The sequence below is a fragment of the Fringilla coelebs genome (genome assembly GCF_963513975.1).
Source record: "Fringilla coelebs genome assembly, chromosome: 4".
Lineage (NCBI taxonomy): Eukaryota > Metazoa > Chordata > Aves > Passeriformes > Fringillidae > Fringilla > Fringilla coelebs.
Window position 1 is genome coordinate 6,455,153 of NC_140032.1, and position 20,652 is coordinate 6,475,804.

The window sequence follows — 20,652 nt, forward strand, 5'->3', positions numbered from 1 at the left end:
GCGTCATAGTAAATGAATCCATTACCCAGGATTGTTGATACAACACCTTTCTTCTACCTCTGAAAGAGGCTTCCTTTTAGGTCTTTAAATCTGTGTTATCTACAGCTCCCTTGGTGTAATTGAGGGATTTGGGGATTAGAGGATGGAGCCAACGTCACTGCTGCTTTTCTGCATTTTTGGAATGTGAGGGAAGAGGCTGGGGGTGGAATGGTTCTCCAGTGTGCAGTTTATTGATGTGTCTTTGGTAGAGTTTTATGGCTTTGTTAAAAGACGTTGAACTGTATGATTTATTAGCACTGCCAGAGAGTTTATTAATGATTATTTCACATTCCGTGAGATCTTAGTGGGTCCTGCCCATGGGAAGGTCAGAACGAAGGGGCATTTGACATAGTACTGCTCTGCTTACAATAACAACTGATAACGAGCCTAGAAAATAAGAAAGTTCCTTTGACTTCAGGCTGTGTTATCTTGCAGCAGATATCAACACAGCCTTCCAGAGAGAAGGGCTGACCCTTTGCTGTGTGTTGTCAGATCTCTAAGAAAGTGCCATGGCAAAACCTGCATGCCCACGTGCACTTGGAGGTGTTTTTACTTGCTTAGGAGCAGGCACTCCAGCATCAGCAATTGCTCCTGGCAGATGCAGCTCTCTGTGATAAGCATGTGGGATTGGGGGGTTTGGTTGGGAGTGAGCAGACCCAGCTGGCATGAAAAAGGACTTGTTAACACTTGCTTTTCTTTTTCAGGGGTGTTCTCTAGTAAAAGTCAATCTGGCCCATTTGGTGCCTTCCAGAGCTAAAGGGCCAGTCCCCAGTCTGGGTCTGGTTAGTCTCAGGTTCATACCTGACCAATTGACTATTTCTGGTGCATTTTCAGAGTTCTCTGAACAACATGGGTGTTTTTTGACTGTAACTTCTGCATTGCACAGCAGCTGAAGCTTTAAGAAAATCAGCGATTGTTACAACTCTGTTAAAGACAAAAAACCAAACACCTGTTAGCAGAGAACTCCAGTTTGTGTGATGGCCACCCAGCATCGCCGACCCATTCTTTTGTGGGTTTGGTCAGGCTGTCTGTGAGCAACAGCTGTCTGTGGGTCAGCCTTGCCCTTCCAGCATCTGGACTGCTGGAGATAAGACAGCAATCACCCACAGCTCTCCCTGCTTCCAAAGCTGATTTTACAATGTTTTTTAAATTTTTCACAGGCTACTGCTGGCCAAGTGGAGACATTCCTTGTCTGTTATGCATGGGCAGAAATGCTTGATTAGGGCTCCTCTTCCTGGAAACATTAGTGAAGTTGATGCCCTGGATTCTCTTCCACAGATAAGATTAAGAGCATGGAAATCAGCACGCTTCTGGCAGTGGTTTTTACTGGCTCCAGGTGGTAATTGCAGAGAGGGTATTTTGGACTATGAGAAATTTGCTGTATCATTTGTCAAGCACCATTCGCTGGTGGGTTCTGGGGGCAGAGAGCTCGCCTAATAGACATGGGTTTTTCTTTTTTCCACGTTGTTTCTTTGGCTGGCAGTGGCTGTGAGGGTTGCTGCTGCAAAGGGAATGAGTCACTCATTTGTTTGAAGCAGTGAAGAAAGGTTCTGCGTGTTCCCATTGATATTAAACACGAAGCTGTGATTTCGGTGGTTTCCTTTTCTCCTGCTTTCAGTGTATTTGGTTTTCATATCAGGGAGGTCAGGAATTCATGTTTGCTGCCTTTGAGGAGGGAGGTTTCGGGTAGTCTTTAGGTCTTTTTGGCTGCCCATCCCGAGCTGCTGCCATCAAAGTACAGTGGAGCCTGTCAGCTGGGGATATTTCTAGTTGCTGTTTTTGTGGGGAACCTGCCTGAGTTTCAGCCTCATGGATCTATCTTACTTCACTTGTTTTTATTAAAGTCAGTGACCAGTGCAATCCTGGAATGCAGCCAGGCTTTATTTCATGGCATTACGATTTGAAGGATGTGAGGATCAGCATGTACCATTAGAGTGGCTGGTCTGTCCTGCCTGGCACAGAGCTGGGAGCTTCATCTGCTGAATCTCTTATGGGGGCACAAACCTGTGTTTGATTAAATCCATTCTAGCACCTCTCTATATGATTATTTCCCTGCAGGCAATAAAGGGTAGAGCTGAGACTCTCCTATCTGATAGTCTTCTCTCAATAGGCAGGAAACTTAATTTCCTAATTTTTCTCATAATAATCTCACTGACTTCACCCCAGTGAGTTTTTCCTCTTTAGGGTGTCTTGCTCAGGAAAATACAGAAGTGATTTCCCTGGTGTAGGAGGGCTGGTCCATGAGAAAGCTGCTTTTCCTGCCCACTGGTGATGTAACAGACTGCATCCTCCTCTCTTTCATTCTCCACAGGTAAATTTTCTTCAGAGTAGTCACGTGGGGACACATGTGTGCATATTTAAAATAAGATACAAACCCCAGCCAGTGTCTTGTAAGTGCTTCTGTTGGCTGCTGGTTCTGCTAAAAGCTGGAACAGCAGATTTCACTCTTCAAGTAAAATTGGTCCCCTGAGGGGCACAGCTCCACCTGACATCAGCAGCACCCTATGGTTCCCCCATTGTTTTTACTTTTGCTGTGTCTGTAATTAAACAAGCAAAACCATCCCATCCTCACCCCCACAGAGACCATATGTGGAAGTGACTGTGCTTGATGCAAATGCAGAAAATGTGTCTGAAAATAGACTGCAAGTGATGTAAAAGCTGTGCTCATCACAGGAAAATGCCAACCCAGTTTGCCCTCATGGTTCTGGAAGGGATTTTGTCTTGTGCAGAATGTGTTTCCCCCTCATCCCCCTCCCCTCCCCTGGAGCTGTAAGTCCCCTTTTGTTAAGCCACTGTCGTGGAGCTAAATCCTGGAAACGTAATTTATTCAAAGTGTTCCGCACACATGTAAATGGGCAAAACTTATTGACAGCTGAGTTAAAGTATCTCTTTCTTCTGTGTAACAAGGCACTTTTGCTGGGTCTTTCAGCTGCTGGCTTTGTTCCTCAGGCTGGTGAAAAGAGCTTGTGGGGGGAGAAGCAGGCACGCAGGGAGAATGCCTCGGGTGTGTGTTGTGTGTCTGCACAGGCACGGATTGGTGTGGGGACAGCCTGGCAGCAGCTCTCCCCATGGAAAGTGCGGGATGGCACACAAATCTCAGCAAATTCTTGGTACAAGAAGACACTCTCTGTGTCCCTGGTCCTTTGAAAGGCTCCAAGTGGCTGTATGTCCACCTTTAACTGTGGGAAATGACAGTTCCCAAAAGGATCTTGGTATTTGTCTATTGAATTCCAAGCACACAGCAAATTCAGCTGAACTTTCTGCTGCTTAAGCACTACTCTTTCCTCCTCCATACAAGGCCTTGAATTAGCTAATTAAAATCTAGGGGAGAGAGGGAACAGCCTGCAATGGAGTGAACTCACAAGATTTCTGAGGTCATTGCTGGTACAGAGTTCCCTCACTCTGTCCCATGAAAAGATTTTTAAGTATTCATTGGAAATCTCCCATGGATTTAACTTCTTCCTTTGTTTTCCTTTGCAGTAAAAGCTTGATTGAAAGTGGCTGTGGCAGCAGTAATGCCTGGCTGAGTTTGGAGAAAACAAGCTCTAGGCCCATTTAGACATTTCATTTGAAAGCAGCTTCCATTATCTCCTGTTAGGAGCTGTGGTTAGTAAGGAGCAGGGTGAATGCATATGTGTGTTCATCCATTATGACTTCTTTATCAATTATTTTTAATCACTGTTTTTTTTAGGAAGAGGGGAATTTTTTTTTAATGTAGTTAATTAATGTCTGATAAACCTGACTTCAGTTTTCTGGGGATAATTTTCACAGTATTAAGTGATCTCAGAGTTAAAATACAATTTATCAATTTATTCTATTCTATCAATTCATCTTTTAGGTTGTCATTCATATCCCATGAAAGAAAACTGACAAAAATTTGGGATTTTTTTCCCCTCCACACTTAAAATTTTTTTTTTTTGGGGGGGGAGACACAGTTCTTAAAACTTAATTTACATGCTGAAATTTAAGGTGTCAATTACTGTGGCCTGATCAGAGCTACATTATGTTTTATCAGATGTTTTCTGAGCCTCAGTTAACACAGGTGAGGCTTTGAGAAGAGTGGTTCCTGAGTCCCAGCAGTGCAGCCCTCTCACTTCAGTGGGACTGGAGGAAGGTTTTGGGTTTGTCTTAGCAAAAGTGGAGTAGATCAATGCATGAAATGTAGAAGTTATTTATGTAAGGACACGACTGGAAATGTTTTGTCTTAACCCCAAAACAGGTAGGGCACATGGAGGCAGTACTGGCTTCTGCAGCATATCTTGAGCAGGGAATTGCATGGGGGAAATTCTGTCTTAGCAACTCATGCCTGAAGCATGCTCTTTGTGTTGGGACAAAGAACTATTTGTCAGCAGAGGCTGTTTCATATAAAAATGGTATTTTCCATTGAGTTTTGTTTTGGAGGCCCTTCTCTCCCTGCATCCTTTCCTGCTGCTGGCTGTCTGCTGCCATCTCACTCTTCTTTGCCTGCACTGGGCCAATCAGATTCATTGCCCTGCTGAAAAGCAATGCAACAAAACATTTTCAGGTGATTTGATGATCTGAATCTTCCTTCTCACCACATCAGAATGACTGAACAGTGAGGAGAGGAGGGAGTCAGTTGGATTTTTGCTTTAGTGGTGCTTTGAACTTAGATCTCTTCAAGTTCACAGGGGCATACAAATGGTTTTGTGGTGCTGCTGGGGGTTTCCTGGTTTCATTTTTGCAATCTGAGCTTGAGTGTGGAAGAGCCCAGGCCTCTGAGTTCTTCATGGAAGTGAGAGGTCTGATGCTGTGCTGCCTCGTGCTTTCTATTTTTGTTGGGCTAATGATAGGGAAATGCCACTTGCTCTTCAGATTGATAGGAGGAAACAGCTCCTAAAAATACCCTTTTTGTGAGGGTTTTCCCTGTCTGCTGGAGAGATGCTGGGAAGGCTCTCTGCTGGAACAAAATCTGTGCTAGAAGTGAACTGAAGTGTGTGGGGAAATGCAATCAGTCTGCACTCCCAGAGTCTGTCTGAGGCAGTGGAAGGAGTAGGATGAAACCCATGGCAATTTCAGGCCACCGCTGTAGGTTCTCCTCTTGGGTCATCCTTGTTTTGACCAGTTAAAGTGGAGTTAGGATCATGTTAGACCTTGTTCACCAGCTGCACACTCTCCTTGAATTGGAGGTTACTTTTGGATTGTGTAAGGATTTCAGTGTGCTGGGCAAAGCAGAGAGCATTAAGAAGGGACAGCAAGCAGGGAGGACCTCCAAATATCTGGGATGGGTTTTAGTCCTACCCCATGACGAGCAAGAAGATGGCTGAGTCTATCTTTTGGACTCTTTCAAGAGTGAAACTCCTGGGCCGAGCAGGCAACATGCTCTGAGGATTGATTTTAAATTAGCCCAAACCAAATTACTTCGTGAAGCCTCATTCTTGAGAGGGTGTTGATGCTGTCAGGCTTGGACAGGGCCTCCCTGTGGCTGCTCTGGCTTCTGTCAGCTTTATGACTGTAGCCATGAAATTAGCCATTTAACCATGTAATGACTTTTTATTTCATTTAATCTTCCAAAGAACGCTATTTGTGCAAAAACACCAAGAGTGCTGCGCTTTCTAACGTTGCCTTTCCCTGGCTCATTTCCTGCCCAGCTGTTGTCCTCTCCAGCCTGTGTCTCGTGGCTGTGGAGGTCACACCTGCACATCTGCAGTGAGCACCTCAGCCTGTGCTGCTGCTGGGGGAGCTGGAGCCAGCGGTGGCTGTGCCCGTCCGGCTCCCGGCTTCCTTCGGCCGCCATCCCCAGCGCCGCTCTCGCCGCCATCCGAGCTTTATCTGCGGACCTGGGCTCTGATGGGGCCATCGTGGGGCAGGAGCACTTGCTGGAAAATGATTTATACTAATTAGGCAGCCTGAAGGTTTCTTGTGGAACAGTAGGAGGGAAGACACAGAGGTCAGTTGTCTTTATTCTCCAAAAAGCCATCATCACCTGATAAAGATTCAACTGCCTTAGATTTTGAAGAGGATGTTTCATGCTGCTTCGGCCAAAGCGGGGAGTGAAGACTTCAATCTAGTGACCTTTGTTCTCAAAAAGAGCGTGTCAAGTTTTGGCTGTGCTGCTGGCCTTGACTTTTAATTGTTGGAGAGGATGTGAGATCAGCCCCGAGCCTTTGTGCTGCAGCTTACCCGGTGAGAGAGGGGAAGTGCTGTGCTTCTCTGCACACCGCTGCCACAGTTTAATGTGAAAAAAACACAGGCAGCCTCCCCTTCCCCCCAAATAATGAGCTACCTCTTATCAGCAAAAATTAAAGCGAGAGAAGAACAAGAAGAATGTTAGGGATGGGAAACCTGATTATATCAATAGCTGTGTTTTCACGCAGATTGTTACACCGTGATGAACGAGGGGGTTGCCCTGACTTTACCTTGTCTTTAGCACAAACTTCATCCCCCTAGGAAGGGCCAAATCCCCATTTCCTTGCACAATGATGGCATGTGCTTGTGAGGTATCTGAATTTGGCCTGACAAGGTGGCCTAATCGCCCCTCATGCCTGAGAACCACTTCTCACCCCGCTGTGATCCAGCTGAAGCTGATGGACCAGGTGCTGGAGAGGGAGGACAGAGTGGGAAGGGTTTTTGGAGGGCCAGCACAGTTTGGGGAAAAGGACCTTGTATCAATATTGATCTCTGAGACTCCTCTCCCTGCCTTGCTGTCTGTCCATTGTGTGTTACTCTGCTGGAGTAAAGACACCTGTGGTGGTTTGCAGTCAGTTTTAGAAGCATGTCTGAAAGTCAGGTGCCCTCTGGACCACATGGGGCCACCCACTGTCACTCCATGCCTCTTCAGTGTGCCATCCTCTGATTTCCTGGAATCCTGCCCTTGTCCCTTGGGCTGATGTTTGCAAAGAGGTCCTTGAAAGGTGCCCTGTGCTCAGTTGTCTTTTCTAGACAGCATGAATGATTTACACCCTTTTTATGCCTGTTTGGCCCTTTTACTTGACAGAAAAGCACTAGAACATGATTGAAAATTTCTGTGCTTCCCTGCAAAGAACAGCCAGGCCTAGTAGGTGCTTTCTCCTTTATTCCCAGGAGCAGCCCTGTCACTCCTGGTTGTGGGCAGTCATTTCTGGCTGACCTCACCAAGGGTAGTCCCCAAAGTGTTGACTAGTTACTGTCCTGGTTTCAGGGTTGCTGAGATGTGTCCAGCGGGGAACAGCACTTGGGAACTATTTTTTTTCTGGACAAATGTCTCCTTCCAACCTTGCTGCTCACGTGGGTTATGTGATTTCCAAGCTGGCTGGGAGCCTGGAAGTGAACTCATGGGCCTCAAGGAGCAATAAGTGCTGTGGTGTTTTAACCAGCCCAGCCAAACTCAGCGTGCACGTGTGTGTGTGTGTTTATGTGCATGTGTGAAAGCACTTTCCAGTAGACCATCTATCTGTAATGATAGCCCAGCTCCACTCAGCTGTGGTATCAGCAGCAATTCTAAGGTACCAAGCCAAACTAGGAAATATGCTCCTGAAAACAGCCTGCTTTAAACTGCACATGTCACCTGTGGGTCTGTGTGAGTAGAACAAATCTCTCTCAAATGCAGCTTTTTGTGACAAAGGGTCTGCTGGAAAAGCTGAGGTCTGAGCTGGTACCTTGACATCAGTGAGGTGTGCCCAGGTAATCAATCCACCTCTGAAATCAGCTCCCATTCCTCTTCCAGCTGCAAGGGTTGTGGCAAGGAGATTGAAGGCAGCTAGTAAGCCTGTGATGGATTTGGAGGTTCTCTAAGGAAAACCTCTGATGTGTGGGTTGGAAACAGAGTCTGTTCTTTTATATTTGTGTTGTGCTCTCCTGTAATTGGCTCTGCAGATGCTGGGCTGGCTCTCTGAGAAACCAAGGAACTTGCAAAGGTGTTGAATGGTTCTAGTAGGAGCTGAAAGGAGCTGTGAGTGCTTCACAAGCCCATGAGGAGTGAAAAGTCTGTCTTAAGGTACCAAAGCAGTTTTGTAGTTGGCTCGAGCCCAAGAGAGGAGAGAAAAGCAAAGTAATGCCTTTTCCAAAGGCCTCTTAGAGCTGCAAATCCTAGGAATGATGAAATCTTTGATTTGGGACCAAATCATTTGACAGTGTGTGCCCCTGTTGCTCTGTTGCTGCCTGAGAAGCCTGTCAAATGGAGTCTTTGATGAGGCTGTGCTGGGCTGAGACCTGGCAGGGCATCATCTGCCCTGTCCTCAGTGTCTGCATTATGATGAGATGAGCAGAATCTCTCTGTACTTGTACAGGGAGCTGAAGGGAACTGGCTTGACCATGGACAACTGCATTGGGGAAATCTGGGCTGTTATTTGCTTCTCTGAGCACAGATAACTGGTACATGGGGACCTTTTCCCAAGGCTCTGTTACCCTGCAGGACTGGAGGCATTCCATAGGTTCAGGGTCCTATGTACCAGCTCCGTGTGGATGACCTGGTGTGTCTTCCATGACTCTGGATGTCTTATGCTTGGAGTGACTCAAGGCCCTAGAGCCAGGAGAGCTGTTCTCCATTCCTGCCTCTGTCCATGGCTCTGCCACTGATTATCCTGGCATGGTGGTAATTCTCTCTAATTATTGGAATTATTCCTTTCTTTTTGTATTCTTGGAATATTCCCTTCTTTTATGACCTTGTGAAAAATCAAAGAAATGGGAGTAGATTAAAATCCCCCCTATTTTCAGTTTTTAAGTATTTTTTTAAATCCTGAAGCAAGACAGAAAAGCTTTGTAAGCTTGCTAGGTTACTACAACACCAAAGCCTGGAAGACAAGGTGATACTGGGAAAAAATAATTTGGTTAACACTGAGCTGGTGAAATTCAGACTGATGGAAAGTGATAGCCCTTCAGCTGTGGCTTCAGTGCTCTGCAGCCATAGCCATGACCCTGGCTGCCATAAGCATGCACGGAGGTAAGGCAGGGCACTGCCACTGCCCATCCCTGGGCATCTCTTGCAGAGCTCCCAGAAGCAGAGGCCATTTCTGAAACACCACCTCTCTGAGCCTCTGATCTCTGCCTACCTCCTCAATCTGATGCAGTTGAAAAATACAGTGAGAAGGCTGGAGAAGAGACCTCCAGAATTTCCCATTTACCAGGACCAGCCTGCCCTACAAGCCCTTGAGCTGTCGTAGCTTTTCTCTCTCAGCTTCCTGACAGAGGGTGCGCAGCATTTCCCTGAGAGACTTCTGCCAGTGCCAGGAGAGGAGACAGCGTTGCTCTGCTCAGAGTTGTCCTTGTGCTTTTTCCTCCCTCGTGTTAGTGAGATAAGGAGCCTGTGAAAGACTGTGCAAAGCACCATGTCAGTTTAATCAGTGTACGAGGGAGAAACTCGATATGCCCTGTTAGTGTAGTCACAGTCCAAGCATGAAATTAAGTGGAGGTGGGGGTGGATGCGATGGAGAGAAACGCTGTCCATCTCCCAGGCATGAAGCTGAGAGTCCACAGGAAGGGAGAATTGAGGGAATGCCCTTGGAGAAAGCCTCCTGGAGCCTGGCAGACCGGCACTGTGGTGCCTAGTAATTATTGCACATAATAACCCAAAGTGGGTCACGCAGCAGTTTTGTGTGACGGTATTAAATGGCACTTTGGGAGAGTGTGCATGCTGATTACAGCTGGTGAGGAATGCCATCACTTTAAGAGGGGTTAAAAAGAAGTGAGAATGAAAAGATTTTCTCTGTGCCTTGAGGGATGTGAGGATAGTGTTTTCCCCACCACCCCAGGGATCAGTGGAGAGTTACACTTGCTCAACCCAGACATCAGAGCCTGAGGCTGCATGTTGACATGGGATTTAGTGCAACCTGTCTGCTTGAACTCTGCTTGACTGTGCCCTGGTGGGTGCTTCCTAGCCTGAATTGCTCTGGAGCAGTGCTGTGCACTGCCAAATGTTATCTGTGCTTTGGCCTGGAGCTGGCAGTGTTTAAAACTGGTACTTTCAGCCTCCACAAGCTGGTACTGCTACAGAGAGAAGTCATCCCACCTACTGCTGCCCTGCCCTGCCCTGGTCTACCCCTCCCTTGGAGAATGTGATTCAGGACCTCCATTGCAGTCAGAAAAGGCTTTCTTGGGACACTGATTTTGCCATCAAGTCTGACTTTTTGCATTTTCTGCAGGGACTTCAATGTGCTCTCAAATCTTAGAAATTGCAAATGTTTTAAATTTAATTGCTCCTGATAAACAACTCTTACTAGACATTGTAGATATGACAGTTGTTTCTGACATGACAATTATATGGGGAACCTGCAAAGAAGACAGTCAAGGTGGCATTCCATGCTGCCCCAACCTCTGCTGTTTAAATATCTTTTCTTTCCATCTTGTTCAGAATGAACAGATTAGGCAGAATACTTTTGTTTGCATTTTCTTTTTGTCTGAAAATGAAGGATGATTTTAGTAGCCTCAGGTTACCCTCTGAGCTCTGAGTGCTGCCTTATTCAGGCAACAGTTCTGCTGAAATCAGTGGGTGTTGCACCTTGTAAAGTCCTTTACAGAGGTAGTTGCCACCCTTGTCCCTGCTTTACAAATCCAAGGCAGGGAGGGAAGAGCTTCCACCAAACCAAGCAGCAGAGAAAGAAAATATGACCTAGCTGATAGTGACAGCATTGTAGCTCAGTGTTAATTACCCCAGCTGTGTTAATTACCCCAGCTGTGTCAGTTTGCAGATATGGAGTGAATAACCCAAAACAGGGCCATGGCTAGGTAAAATTTCAGAGATGAGTGAAGACGAGAATGCTCTGGTGAAAGAGACTTCTCCTGAGTGCTGGAGAACTTGACATTTTCACTGCTGTTTCATTGGGGAAATCATGCCATGTCTTTTTTGTTTCTTATTGTTGTTATTTCTCTCAGAGCTCCAGTCCATCCCTGGCTGGTCCCTTAGTCCTGCTGTGGGAAGGAGCTCTCTGTACCCTGTATGAAATCGTGGGGCGGCTGCGCTTGTTCTGATCAGCCTCACTGGTGCTCTCTGCCCTTCTCAGCCCGGTGTCCCCAATTCCCCACTGCCTGCCCTGCCCAGCGCTGTGGCTGCAGTGCAGGGTGAGCTCTGGGGCTGTGCACAGTGGGGTCCCTGCCAGGCTCTCGGGAATCCTGCCAGCTGCCCCGCTCCCTCGGGCTGACAAAGGCTGGGGCTGCTGCGGGAGGAAGCGTGTGCGGATCCCAAGGGGAAAAGGAGAGCAGGCACTTTGTATCGCTTGACAGGAAGGCCTCTGCTTGACAAAAGAGCACTGCTGACAGGCTCCAAAAAGCAGCCCGGGGCTTATATTTCCTGAGCCAGCAAGACATCCCCAGCCTTGGTAGGGTTAAAGAGATGGGAGTGAGAGCAAGGTCTGTGGGTATCAGCAGACCATGGCAGGTTTGTTCCTGACCTGTGCATGGCTCTAGCTTCCCAAAAGGTGAACTTGCCACCCATCCCTTCCAGCCTCTGGTTTCTGTCCAGCTGCTGGGGCATCGGGGATGCTGGCAGATTGGGAAGAAGCACTTGCCAGATTTTTCACTTCCCCCTCTTCTCCCCCCTCCCAGGCTTGCACAGCAGTGAAGTAATCTGTGACATTCAGACAGCGGGAAGGGGAAGCTGCTGCAAAATAAAATAACAGCATCAGGAAGCAGCACCGTGCTTTCCCCCACTCCCAGCTGGGAAATGACAACACTTCATTCAGCTGCTCAGAGCCTGGCGCCAGGGCAGCCCTTGCTGAGCAGGGCTGGCTCATAACTTCCCTGGCTGCCCAGCTCAGCACTGCCTGCCCAGTGGGCTCAGGGGCACTGGGAAGATGAGACAGGCGAGGTGCCAGCTGACAGTCACTTCAACAGCAGGGTCTGCACAGTAACACCTGGCAAAACAGTTGCTGGGGTTTATAGCTTCTGTGAAGACCCCTGAGGGTGTTTCTTTTACATTTTAATTCCTGCTAGTTACGTTTTGCAAGATACCCAGGCCTTCCCTCCTTCCTTTTCTGGTGCTCCTTTCACAGATGTATTACAACGTGAAGTTTCACAGCCCAAATCCAGTGTGTTATGTGCCAAAAAGAGACCACCAGAGGCAAGCTGACCCTTTGGCCAGGTGTTGTGTGAGTTTGGAGAGAAGTCTTTCTCTCTTCTTCCTCTTCTTGTTACAAACCAACTCCTAGGTGGAAGGCACTGCCTCTATACACAGGTGTCTGAGTGCAGGAGTTTGATCCCTGTGCTCCTTCCCTTTCTAAAACATTAGGCAAGTGTTGTATTTTCTGGGGACCCCTGACAAAGGGAGGAATGATGAATCTGACTCCATGTTCTTAGAAGGCTAATTTATTATTTTATGATCTATAATATATTAAGAATACTATAGTAAACTATACTAAAGAATACAGAAAGGCTATAGACTGAAGGCTAGAAAGATACTAATGAATTTCATGACTCTCTCTCTCCAGAGTCTGACACAGCTTGGCCCCAACTGGCCAATAAGTCAAAACAATTCACATGAAACCAATGAAACAACCACCTGTTGAATAAACAATCTTCAAACCACATTCCAAAGCAGCAAAACACAGGAGAAGCAAATGAGATAATACTGTTTTCCTTTTTCTCTGAGGCTTCTCAGCTTCCCAGGAGAGAAATCCTAGGCAAAGAGATTTTTCCAGAAAATAGGGGAGGGAAAAAGGGGAGGGAAAAAAGTCAACCAGGCACATCACATCTGATGATGGCACCAGCCAAGCACCTTAACATGGACAGCGAGATCCACAGACTTTAAATGCTTAAAAGCAGATTATATTCTTTGTTTATGTATGACTGGAATGTAAAAATAAGGAAGGCAAAGCCTTCCTTTTAGGGCTGGCGTCCTAAACCACAAATCTGTGGATTTTTTGCCTGTTCTCCTCATCTGAATCTGAAGGGTCACAAAAGAGCCAGCACCTGGTGATGGGCTTGAGGGTCATGGTGATTTTCTGTCCAGAGTTTCAGCTCTGCTGGGTGTGATGGTGGCTTTTTAGCCTAGTATGTGACTTGTCTTGTAGGGATCATAGACCTGATTTTTCATTGACTTCAGCTGTGCAGCTCCTGGGGCTAGAACACAAATGCTGTTCTTTTTCATTCAGGTGTCTTCTACAACAGCCACGTGTTTTTAGTATGCACCAACAGCATTAGGAGGGAGCAAAGCTGGTGCAGCCCTGCAAGTTGTCCCTTCAGCTTCCATGCCCTCTCTTTGGGTGCTGTGACTTGATGGCATTAGCTGAGTCAAGATGTCACCTCATTGCTGTGCAGCCATTGCTGGCCATGGGGAAAGGAGCACCCGTTCCATGGTGTGAAATGTGAAACACCAAGATTTCACCTTCACCTTTCAGCCTACAGATTGCTGTGAGGCTGTACCCACTGTAGTTGAGTTCTTTTCCCATCCAGCAGCTTTGGAGGTTGTCACTTCAGCCCTTCAGATGGTTTCAGCCTGAGCTGTTCACCATCTGCACATCGCTGCCTTGTGCTCACACGAGGGTGACATAAATGTCTGTCCATGTTCCTCTTGGGTTTATTGAGTTGCTTCTGAGTGTTAAAGTAATTTTGTGGTTTGCACCTGGTTTTTATCACCCAGGGTCCATCACTGTCAATCCTCTTGCAATTGTTTAGGTTAATCCTCTTGCTGGCTATTTCTTTTCCTCTACCCAGCACTGGTGTCCCCAGGGTTCTCATCCTGCAGTACAGCTAAATCCTGAGAGCATGGGACCTGCATCCCAAATCAACATAAAATGCCTGCTTTTTTTCTTGGCCTGGTGCACTAAGAATGCAAAGGTATTAAATGATGTCACTATCTCCTGATGATGCTCTTTTGGTCCTGACTTGTCACAGAAAGCAGGAGTGCAGCTGTGAGCTGTAAAGAGGAGGCTCCTGGCACATATGTCTGGACTGTTGGTGACCCAAGCCCATGTTTCCCTCTGCAGTGAGTCTGATTTTAGTGTCTGCTCACTTACAGTTGTGCAAACCTGTGCAAAGCTTGGTGTGACCTGCCCTTGGGGTGATTCCTGGCCCTAGAATTGATCTCCTGTGGAACTGTGGCAAATTAATTTCATAGGCCTGTTCATCCTCCTGTTTTGTTTCTGGTCTGTCCATTTGGACATTCTCTCTTTTTGTGTGTTTGGGCCTCTGGTCCTGCCTGGGACCTTGGAGGAACTGCCACAGTGGTCATGTAAAATCTTACTGTGTTCATGTGACAGGGCTTTAACCTGTTTGACATCACTGCAAATTACTGCCCTGGGCATCAAAGAATGACAAGTATACACTCTCCTGTTTTCTGTGTATGTAATTACATTACCTCTGATATAGAGACTAAAAAAATAATATAAAGGAAAATAACTATTATATATAAAGGAGAATAACTATTTTCCTTCAGAAATCACAAGCCTATCCCACTGAAAGTAAAGTTCTTCTCAGAGTTGTGTGGGCTTTGCTGAACCTGAGACGTAGACAATCCTATTGAAAATCATCATAGAATTATAGAATGCCTTGGATTGGAAGGGATCTTAGAGATCATTTTATTCCAAACCCCCTGCCTGGGCAAGGGTGCCACCCAAGAGATGATGCTGCTCAAAGCCATCTCCAACCTGGCTTTGAACACTTCCAGGGATGGAGCATCCACATCTTACCTGGGCAACCTGTCCCAGTCCCTCACCACCCTCACAGTAAAGAATTTCTTACTAACATTTAATCTAAATTGTCATTCCCCCTTGTCCTGCCTACCTGTCCAAGACTCTCTTTTTAAAGTGTTTTTTGTGAATCCCCTTTAGATACTGGAAGGCTGCTAGAAGGTCTCCATGGAACCTTCTCTTTTCCAGGCTCTCTCAGCCTCACAGCAGAGGGGCTCCAGCCCTCTGATCACCTTTGTGGCCTCCTCTGGACTCCCTCCAGCAGGTCCATTGTTTTCTAAAGAAAAATAAGATTTTCCTTGTAAGACAATTTCCACACTTCAGGTGTTGCTGCTGCTCCACTTCGGTTCAGATTTCAAAATCTCAGAAATCACACGTGAGACCAAACACCCATCTCGTGCCAAGCCCTGGGTGGAGGAGGCTTTCAGTGCCCTGTGCAGTGGGCAGCTGTGAGCTCCTGAGGGAGCGGGCTGGGAGCAGGGACACAGCTCAGGGAGCCCAGGGCTTTCAGTTCTGCTCTTCACCTCGGTGCAGGCTCCACGTTCAGCCCGGGTCAACGAGCCATGTCTGCAGATAAAGAGCTATTCTGGTAAAGTGTGCTGAGAGGGGACGTGTAAATGCAATAAACCCTTAAATTTATGCCATATATCCGGCTGAGCCTCCACTCCCCTGCAGCTGAAGCTTCTGATGGGTTTTAGGGAATGATCCTCCTTAAATTGAACAGTAAGACAAAGCCACCAGTAACTGGAAGGGCTGGCCTGACATGGAGGAGGCCGGAGCTCTGCTGTGGGGGCACCTGGCTCTGGGCAGGGGACAGGGACACCACCCACCCCCCCTGGCTCCAGCTGGTTAATCTGAAACTGCCCTGTGCCAGTCTTGGTTTTAAATAGCAAGTCAAGAGGGAAGCCACGTTTGTCTGGGGCTGAGGAGGGAGCCAAGCTGAGATAGTGCTGCTTGCTGGAGTGTCTGGACAGCACGGACAGAAAAGGCCCCTCTTCCCAGCTTCCAGCCCTCAGATGGGTTTTGGCTTCAAAGGTGACTTTTTTGTCAGATAAATGTCTGCTGGTGTGGAGGTTGGGGGAGGAAGAACTGGCAGCTGAGGCAGAGGAGGGCTTGTCCTTGGTTCTGTCTGCCGAGGGAGGGATCTGGGCTGCTGCAGTGTGTGCGGTGAGGGGCTGGGTTGGTGTGGGGAGGGCAGGGTGTGACATGGCAGATGGAACCCACAGGGTGGGAAGGGCTGGTGTGCCCTGGGTGTGTGCCCTGGGTGTGTGGGGATGGCCGGTGCTGGGGGCTTGTGACAGGGCATGACAGGAGAGAGAGAGAGGGAAAGGTCCTGGTGGCTGGGAGCCAGCTCTGGAGCTGTGAGCAACTCTGGAGCTGTGAGCAACGAGGACACCAAGGGTTTCAGGGGAAAAAAGGGATGAAAGTGTGGTCAGATAGAAGCAGGATTGCTGAACCACTGCAGTTGGAGCCTTTCTTTGTGGTGCTTCTTGTCCCATCCTGTGTCTTAGACTTTTATTTAATGGGTGTTTATGGGATTTGCGCCAGCCCAAGCTGCACTAGTGGATAGGCCTCAGAGGCAAAGCAGCTCCAAGAGGACCAAAAGAGTGGGATCAGTTCCTGCTCCTGGAAAAAAACGTGGAGTGGCTCTGTCAAGTGGTCTCTTTCCAAGGTGAGAGGAGACTGTGGTGAACCCAGCATCTCGGCCTGCTGCAGTCCTCAGAACTGCTTTTATTTAACCTGTGTAGCTGCCATTTTCACAGTGGGACTGTTCTCTTCCTCTCCCAGGGTTAAACTGTGACCTTGGAGCAAGGCTGGCGTGGGAGCTGGGGTCTGTCTCAGTCTGAAGGGGTGCAGTGGTGGAGTCCCCATCCCTGGGGGTGTTTGGAGAGGCTGGCTGTGGCACTTGGTGCCAGGCTGGTGTTGGGTCCCGGGTTGGGCTGGGTGATCTCAGCGGTCTTTTCCAGCTCACTGATTCTGTGGCTCTGTGGTGGGTGTGCTGTGTGGCTGGGGTGCCTGCATGTCCTGCTGCTGGCTGCATCCTCCCAGGTGTGAACTCTGTCATTTGGAGTTTGTATCTGTCACAGTCGTATTTTCTGGAAAAATCCCTTTGCCCAGGATTCTTCTCCTGGGAAGCTGAGAAGCCTCAGAGAAAAAGGAAAACAATATTATCTCATTGCTTCTTCTATGTTTTGCTGCGTTGGAATGTGTTTGGAGATTGTTGATACCCACAGGTGATTGTTTCATTGGTTTCATGTGAATTGTTTTGACTCATTGACTCAGGGTCAAGCTGTGTCGAGGCTCTGGAAAGAATCATGAGTTTTCATTAGTATCTTTTTAGCCTTCTGTAAGTATCCTTTCTGTGTTCTTTGGTATAGTTTAGTATTGCATTCTTTAATATAATATAGTATCATAAAATAATAAATTAGCCTTCTGAGAACATGGAGTCAGATTCATCATTCCTTCCTTTGTCTGGGAACCCCGCAAATACAAGATATATCCACTTCCGTGGGCCTGTTTGGACCAAGCAGATCAGAGGAAAACCTTTGGCCAAGAGTGCTCTCCTCATTTATTAGAGCCTTGACAAGTTAAATAGAGGTAGAGATTAAATATGAATGGGACTTATGTTGGAAAGCTCAACCTTAGAGACATTAAAGAAAAGGAAGTAAAGTCAACAGGGAAGTCACCTGACTAATAGGAGGGAAATCTAAGTATGAGGGGGGTGCTGATGGTGTCCCACTTCCCTTGTGGAGCAGAGGAGCTGGGGTAGGACACCTGAAAGTTGCCTGGCAGATGTGGCATCGTCCTGTTCATGAGGGAGCTGTAGCCACAGATGAGCATCAGAATTTTAAAATCTCTTATAAGTTTGTCTTTCTGAAAAACAAAGCAGTAAAAGCTGTCTACTTTTGCAACTTATGTGCAATGCAATGAGTGGATCCTTTCCATGTGCTGGCAGATTTCATCTGCCTCTGTCTATCTTTAGTTATTAATTGCCTAGGATTTAAACACGAGTTTCTCATTCTTTATCTTTATTTATAATCAATACTTGTCTGATGGTATGAATAGCTGTCAAATTAAGCTAAGTATTACCAAATCATGGCAGATTTGTATATTATTTGCATGAGAACAGCTTTGTGCTGCCTGTTTAAATTAGAGTGACTGAGCAGTCACGTTATGGACAAGATCAGGATGAGTCCAACTTTGTGTCAGCATAACAGTAAAACTTGGATTACAGGCTATTTTTTGCCATTGCCTAGGATGGTGTTTTCTTTTTTTTTCCTGGTAATTGATGGTCTTTTCTATTTCTTTTCGTAAAGCATTTACTGAAAATGTGAATGCCATTTTAAGAGTGTTTCTTTAGCAAGGAAGTGTGTGATAAATAGAAGGCAAAGTTCTTCATTCCAAGAAAGCGCTGCAAATCCACACCACATCTGCTGACTTCAGCAGTCTCACCAGGTTTGCACAACACACACATTGCAGCTGGGCTCACACTGTGCACACTTAGAGAAAGTTAAGTTACCACGAGAGATGATGGAAATTTTTTTTTGGGAAATGAAGCTTTCCTAAAATTGTTATGGTACTTTTATTGAGATCAACATACTTGTATAAGAAGAAAGCGTAAATGGGAATATCTCCAAAAAGACCAAGACACAGGAATAGCAGCACAGTGAGGTGCTCTTCATCTTGAGTTCAGGTTGCTGGCTCAGGATATGGATCTCCATGATCAAATCTCCAATCTGGAATGAAATATGTTTTCCCTTTTAAAAGAGAGAGAGTGAGAGACACTTGACCTTGCATCTTGGACAGGTGGTAAACTGTAACCTTCTTCCAGAGAAAAAGCTGAAATAAGAGTAAAATGAGAGAAAAAAGAGACAAAGGGGGCTACATATTTGTCCCTGGCTGGTGCAGTGTGTGTTTGTGCATTGCTTGTGGGGACACACAGCCTTCCCTTTGCTGTCCCTGTCCAAATATTTTTCTCTCTCCAGCATGGAAAACATGAAGTTCCCAAATATGATACCTTCCTGTTTGCAACAAACACTTAAACAGTGTCCTGTTTATGGGGGACTCAGTCCTGCATTCAGGGGCAAGGATGGCTTGTGTCAGTCCCTGAGCCCACAGGACTTGGTATGTTGTTCTTCCACTATGCTGATCAGGTTGTTCATGTGTTTACCTGGCAAACAGGATCATTATAATGACTTTTTTTTTTTTTTAAGCAGTTAAAAAAAAAAGATGGCAAGAGAGTGATAAATCTTCCTCACCCCTCTTGTTTTTTTCTGTGGGGATTTTTTTTACTTGGCGAGGCAGGGGCTGTCTCTGGAGCACAGAGAGCTGTTTATTCTGCTGACATCCTTCAGAAGATGTGTTATAAACAGGAAGGAAAGAGGGAAGAGCCCAGGTCTTGTTGACAGGGAGCATGTGGCTATTTTTGTGGGTGGGAAACCTTACCAGACCCAAGTTTGGAATCCGGGTGTGCTTCTGAGAGGTAGCCAACCTCCCCAATGCTGTTGCTGCTGAAATTCCCATTCTGACATACTAACCCTGCTGGAGTCCAACCTTTTCATTTCCTGGCTTTTTTAACTCTCCCAGTCAGTCCATTCAGTCCCTCCTGGGACAGGCTGTCCTGCTGGGGTGTTGCACTGCAATTAGATGTTAGGTGTCAGGAGCAGATAATGGCCAAGCACATATCAGAGAGGATGACACTTAGCCAGTCTCTGGCTCTGTTTATCTTACAGGCTATTTTAGGGAAAAACAACAACAATGCAAGAAAGCTGCCACTGTAGTGTCTGTGGTTGAGGTTGGCTGCTATTGCTTTGGGGTTGTGTTGGCATTTCCACTCTGGCTTCACGTGGTGCTTTCCCAATGGCCTTGTTTTCACAGCTGCCCCATGACCGGGCAGGAGCCCAGTGGCAAATGAATTCAGCCACAGCTCTGGCCAGACCTCGTTGTCAGCACTTCTGTCTTCTGCTGGATCACTTCTGTGTTGCCTTGGGTTTTTTTTTCCCCCTGGAAAAGCAAGAACCTAGGTGTGGAGGCGCTTGGGAAAGGGAGATGAGCTTTTGGGATAATTAGCATCATCATCCATGAAACTTTCACATTTTATATGCTTGTTACATCAGAAGCCTTTAGGATTGAAGTTGCATCTTTAGGCATTTTAGTATGTTTAACACTTGATTCTCTGAGTCTCCAGCATCTGCCTGGTTTAGGTGTCTTACATCAACTCTCTTGGATCTCTTTCAGCAGCAGAGAAGAATAAAGAATGTTGAACAAAACATAGGATGGCTGACCTTACATACACAGATTATTTTTCAAGCATTCTTTGCCTGAAACTAATAACCTCATACTAATTAGCCCTTTCTAGGTGGTGAATTGCAGGGCAGGCAGCTGTGGCTGCTGTCAGTCAGGCTCCAAAGTCTAGCTCCTGGTGAAATGAGAGCCTAGTTGACTCTCTCCAGTGTACATGAGGGCTGTTACTCCAAGGACTTGCCCTGGGTACCCCATCTGGTTGAAACAGTGGAGAAAAACCAGGGGAAGCTGTGTTTGTGTGACAATTTTGGGAAAACAGCTTTAAAGAGAAGTGGAAATTCTGTCTTGCTGCTTGCTGCTGTCCCATGGAAAAAAGAAATCCTGCCATGTAACCCCTGAATTGCAGGAATTCCTGGAGCCCCAGCAAACCCTGTCTAATCTCTCCCAGTCCCTCACGTATCGCCTCTGAATGTTTTCAGTGAGTTCCCAGACCTCGTGCTTTCTTGCTCCTGATAACTAGCCATTGCTGGGATGCCAGAACCACTGTACTGCATAGTTCAGCTATCAGCAAAAATACAGTGAGATAAAGGGGATGGTTAATACTAGAGTGTCTGTGGTAGTGCAGATGTCAGAGATACTCAACTGGCTTTCCTGGAGAAGGTCTTTAAATGGGTCTAGTTGCTTTGGGAAAACAGTATCTAGCCCTTTTGACAGTGTGAACATCCATAAGAGCATCACGCAGACGTTTCTTCCTGTTGAAGAGTTAGGCAGCCATGAAATAGGCACTCAGTGCTTCAGAGTCTTGGCAAGGTCC

The 20,652-nt window shown here is 46.7% G+C and overlaps 1 protein-coding gene across 6 annotated transcripts in view; it reads left to right on the forward strand.

The window, feature by feature from the left end:
* Positions 1-20,652, forward strand: part of FGFRL1 (fibroblast growth factor receptor like 1) — a 171,607-nt gene that overhangs the window by 24,094 nt on the left and 126,861 nt on the right. Inside the window, exon 1 of one of the 6 annotated variants that reach the window (XM_084204406.1) lies at positions 15,511-15,629. The exons of the other annotated variants lie outside the window; for them this stretch is intronic. Within the exon in view, the coding sequence (XP_084060532.1) occupies positions 15,611-15,629 (19 nt within the window). The 5' untranslated portion in view covers positions 15,511-15,610. Of the gene's footprint in view, positions 1-15,510; positions 15,630-20,652 lie in introns of those variants that run through there. 6 annotated transcript variants of the gene reach the window in all.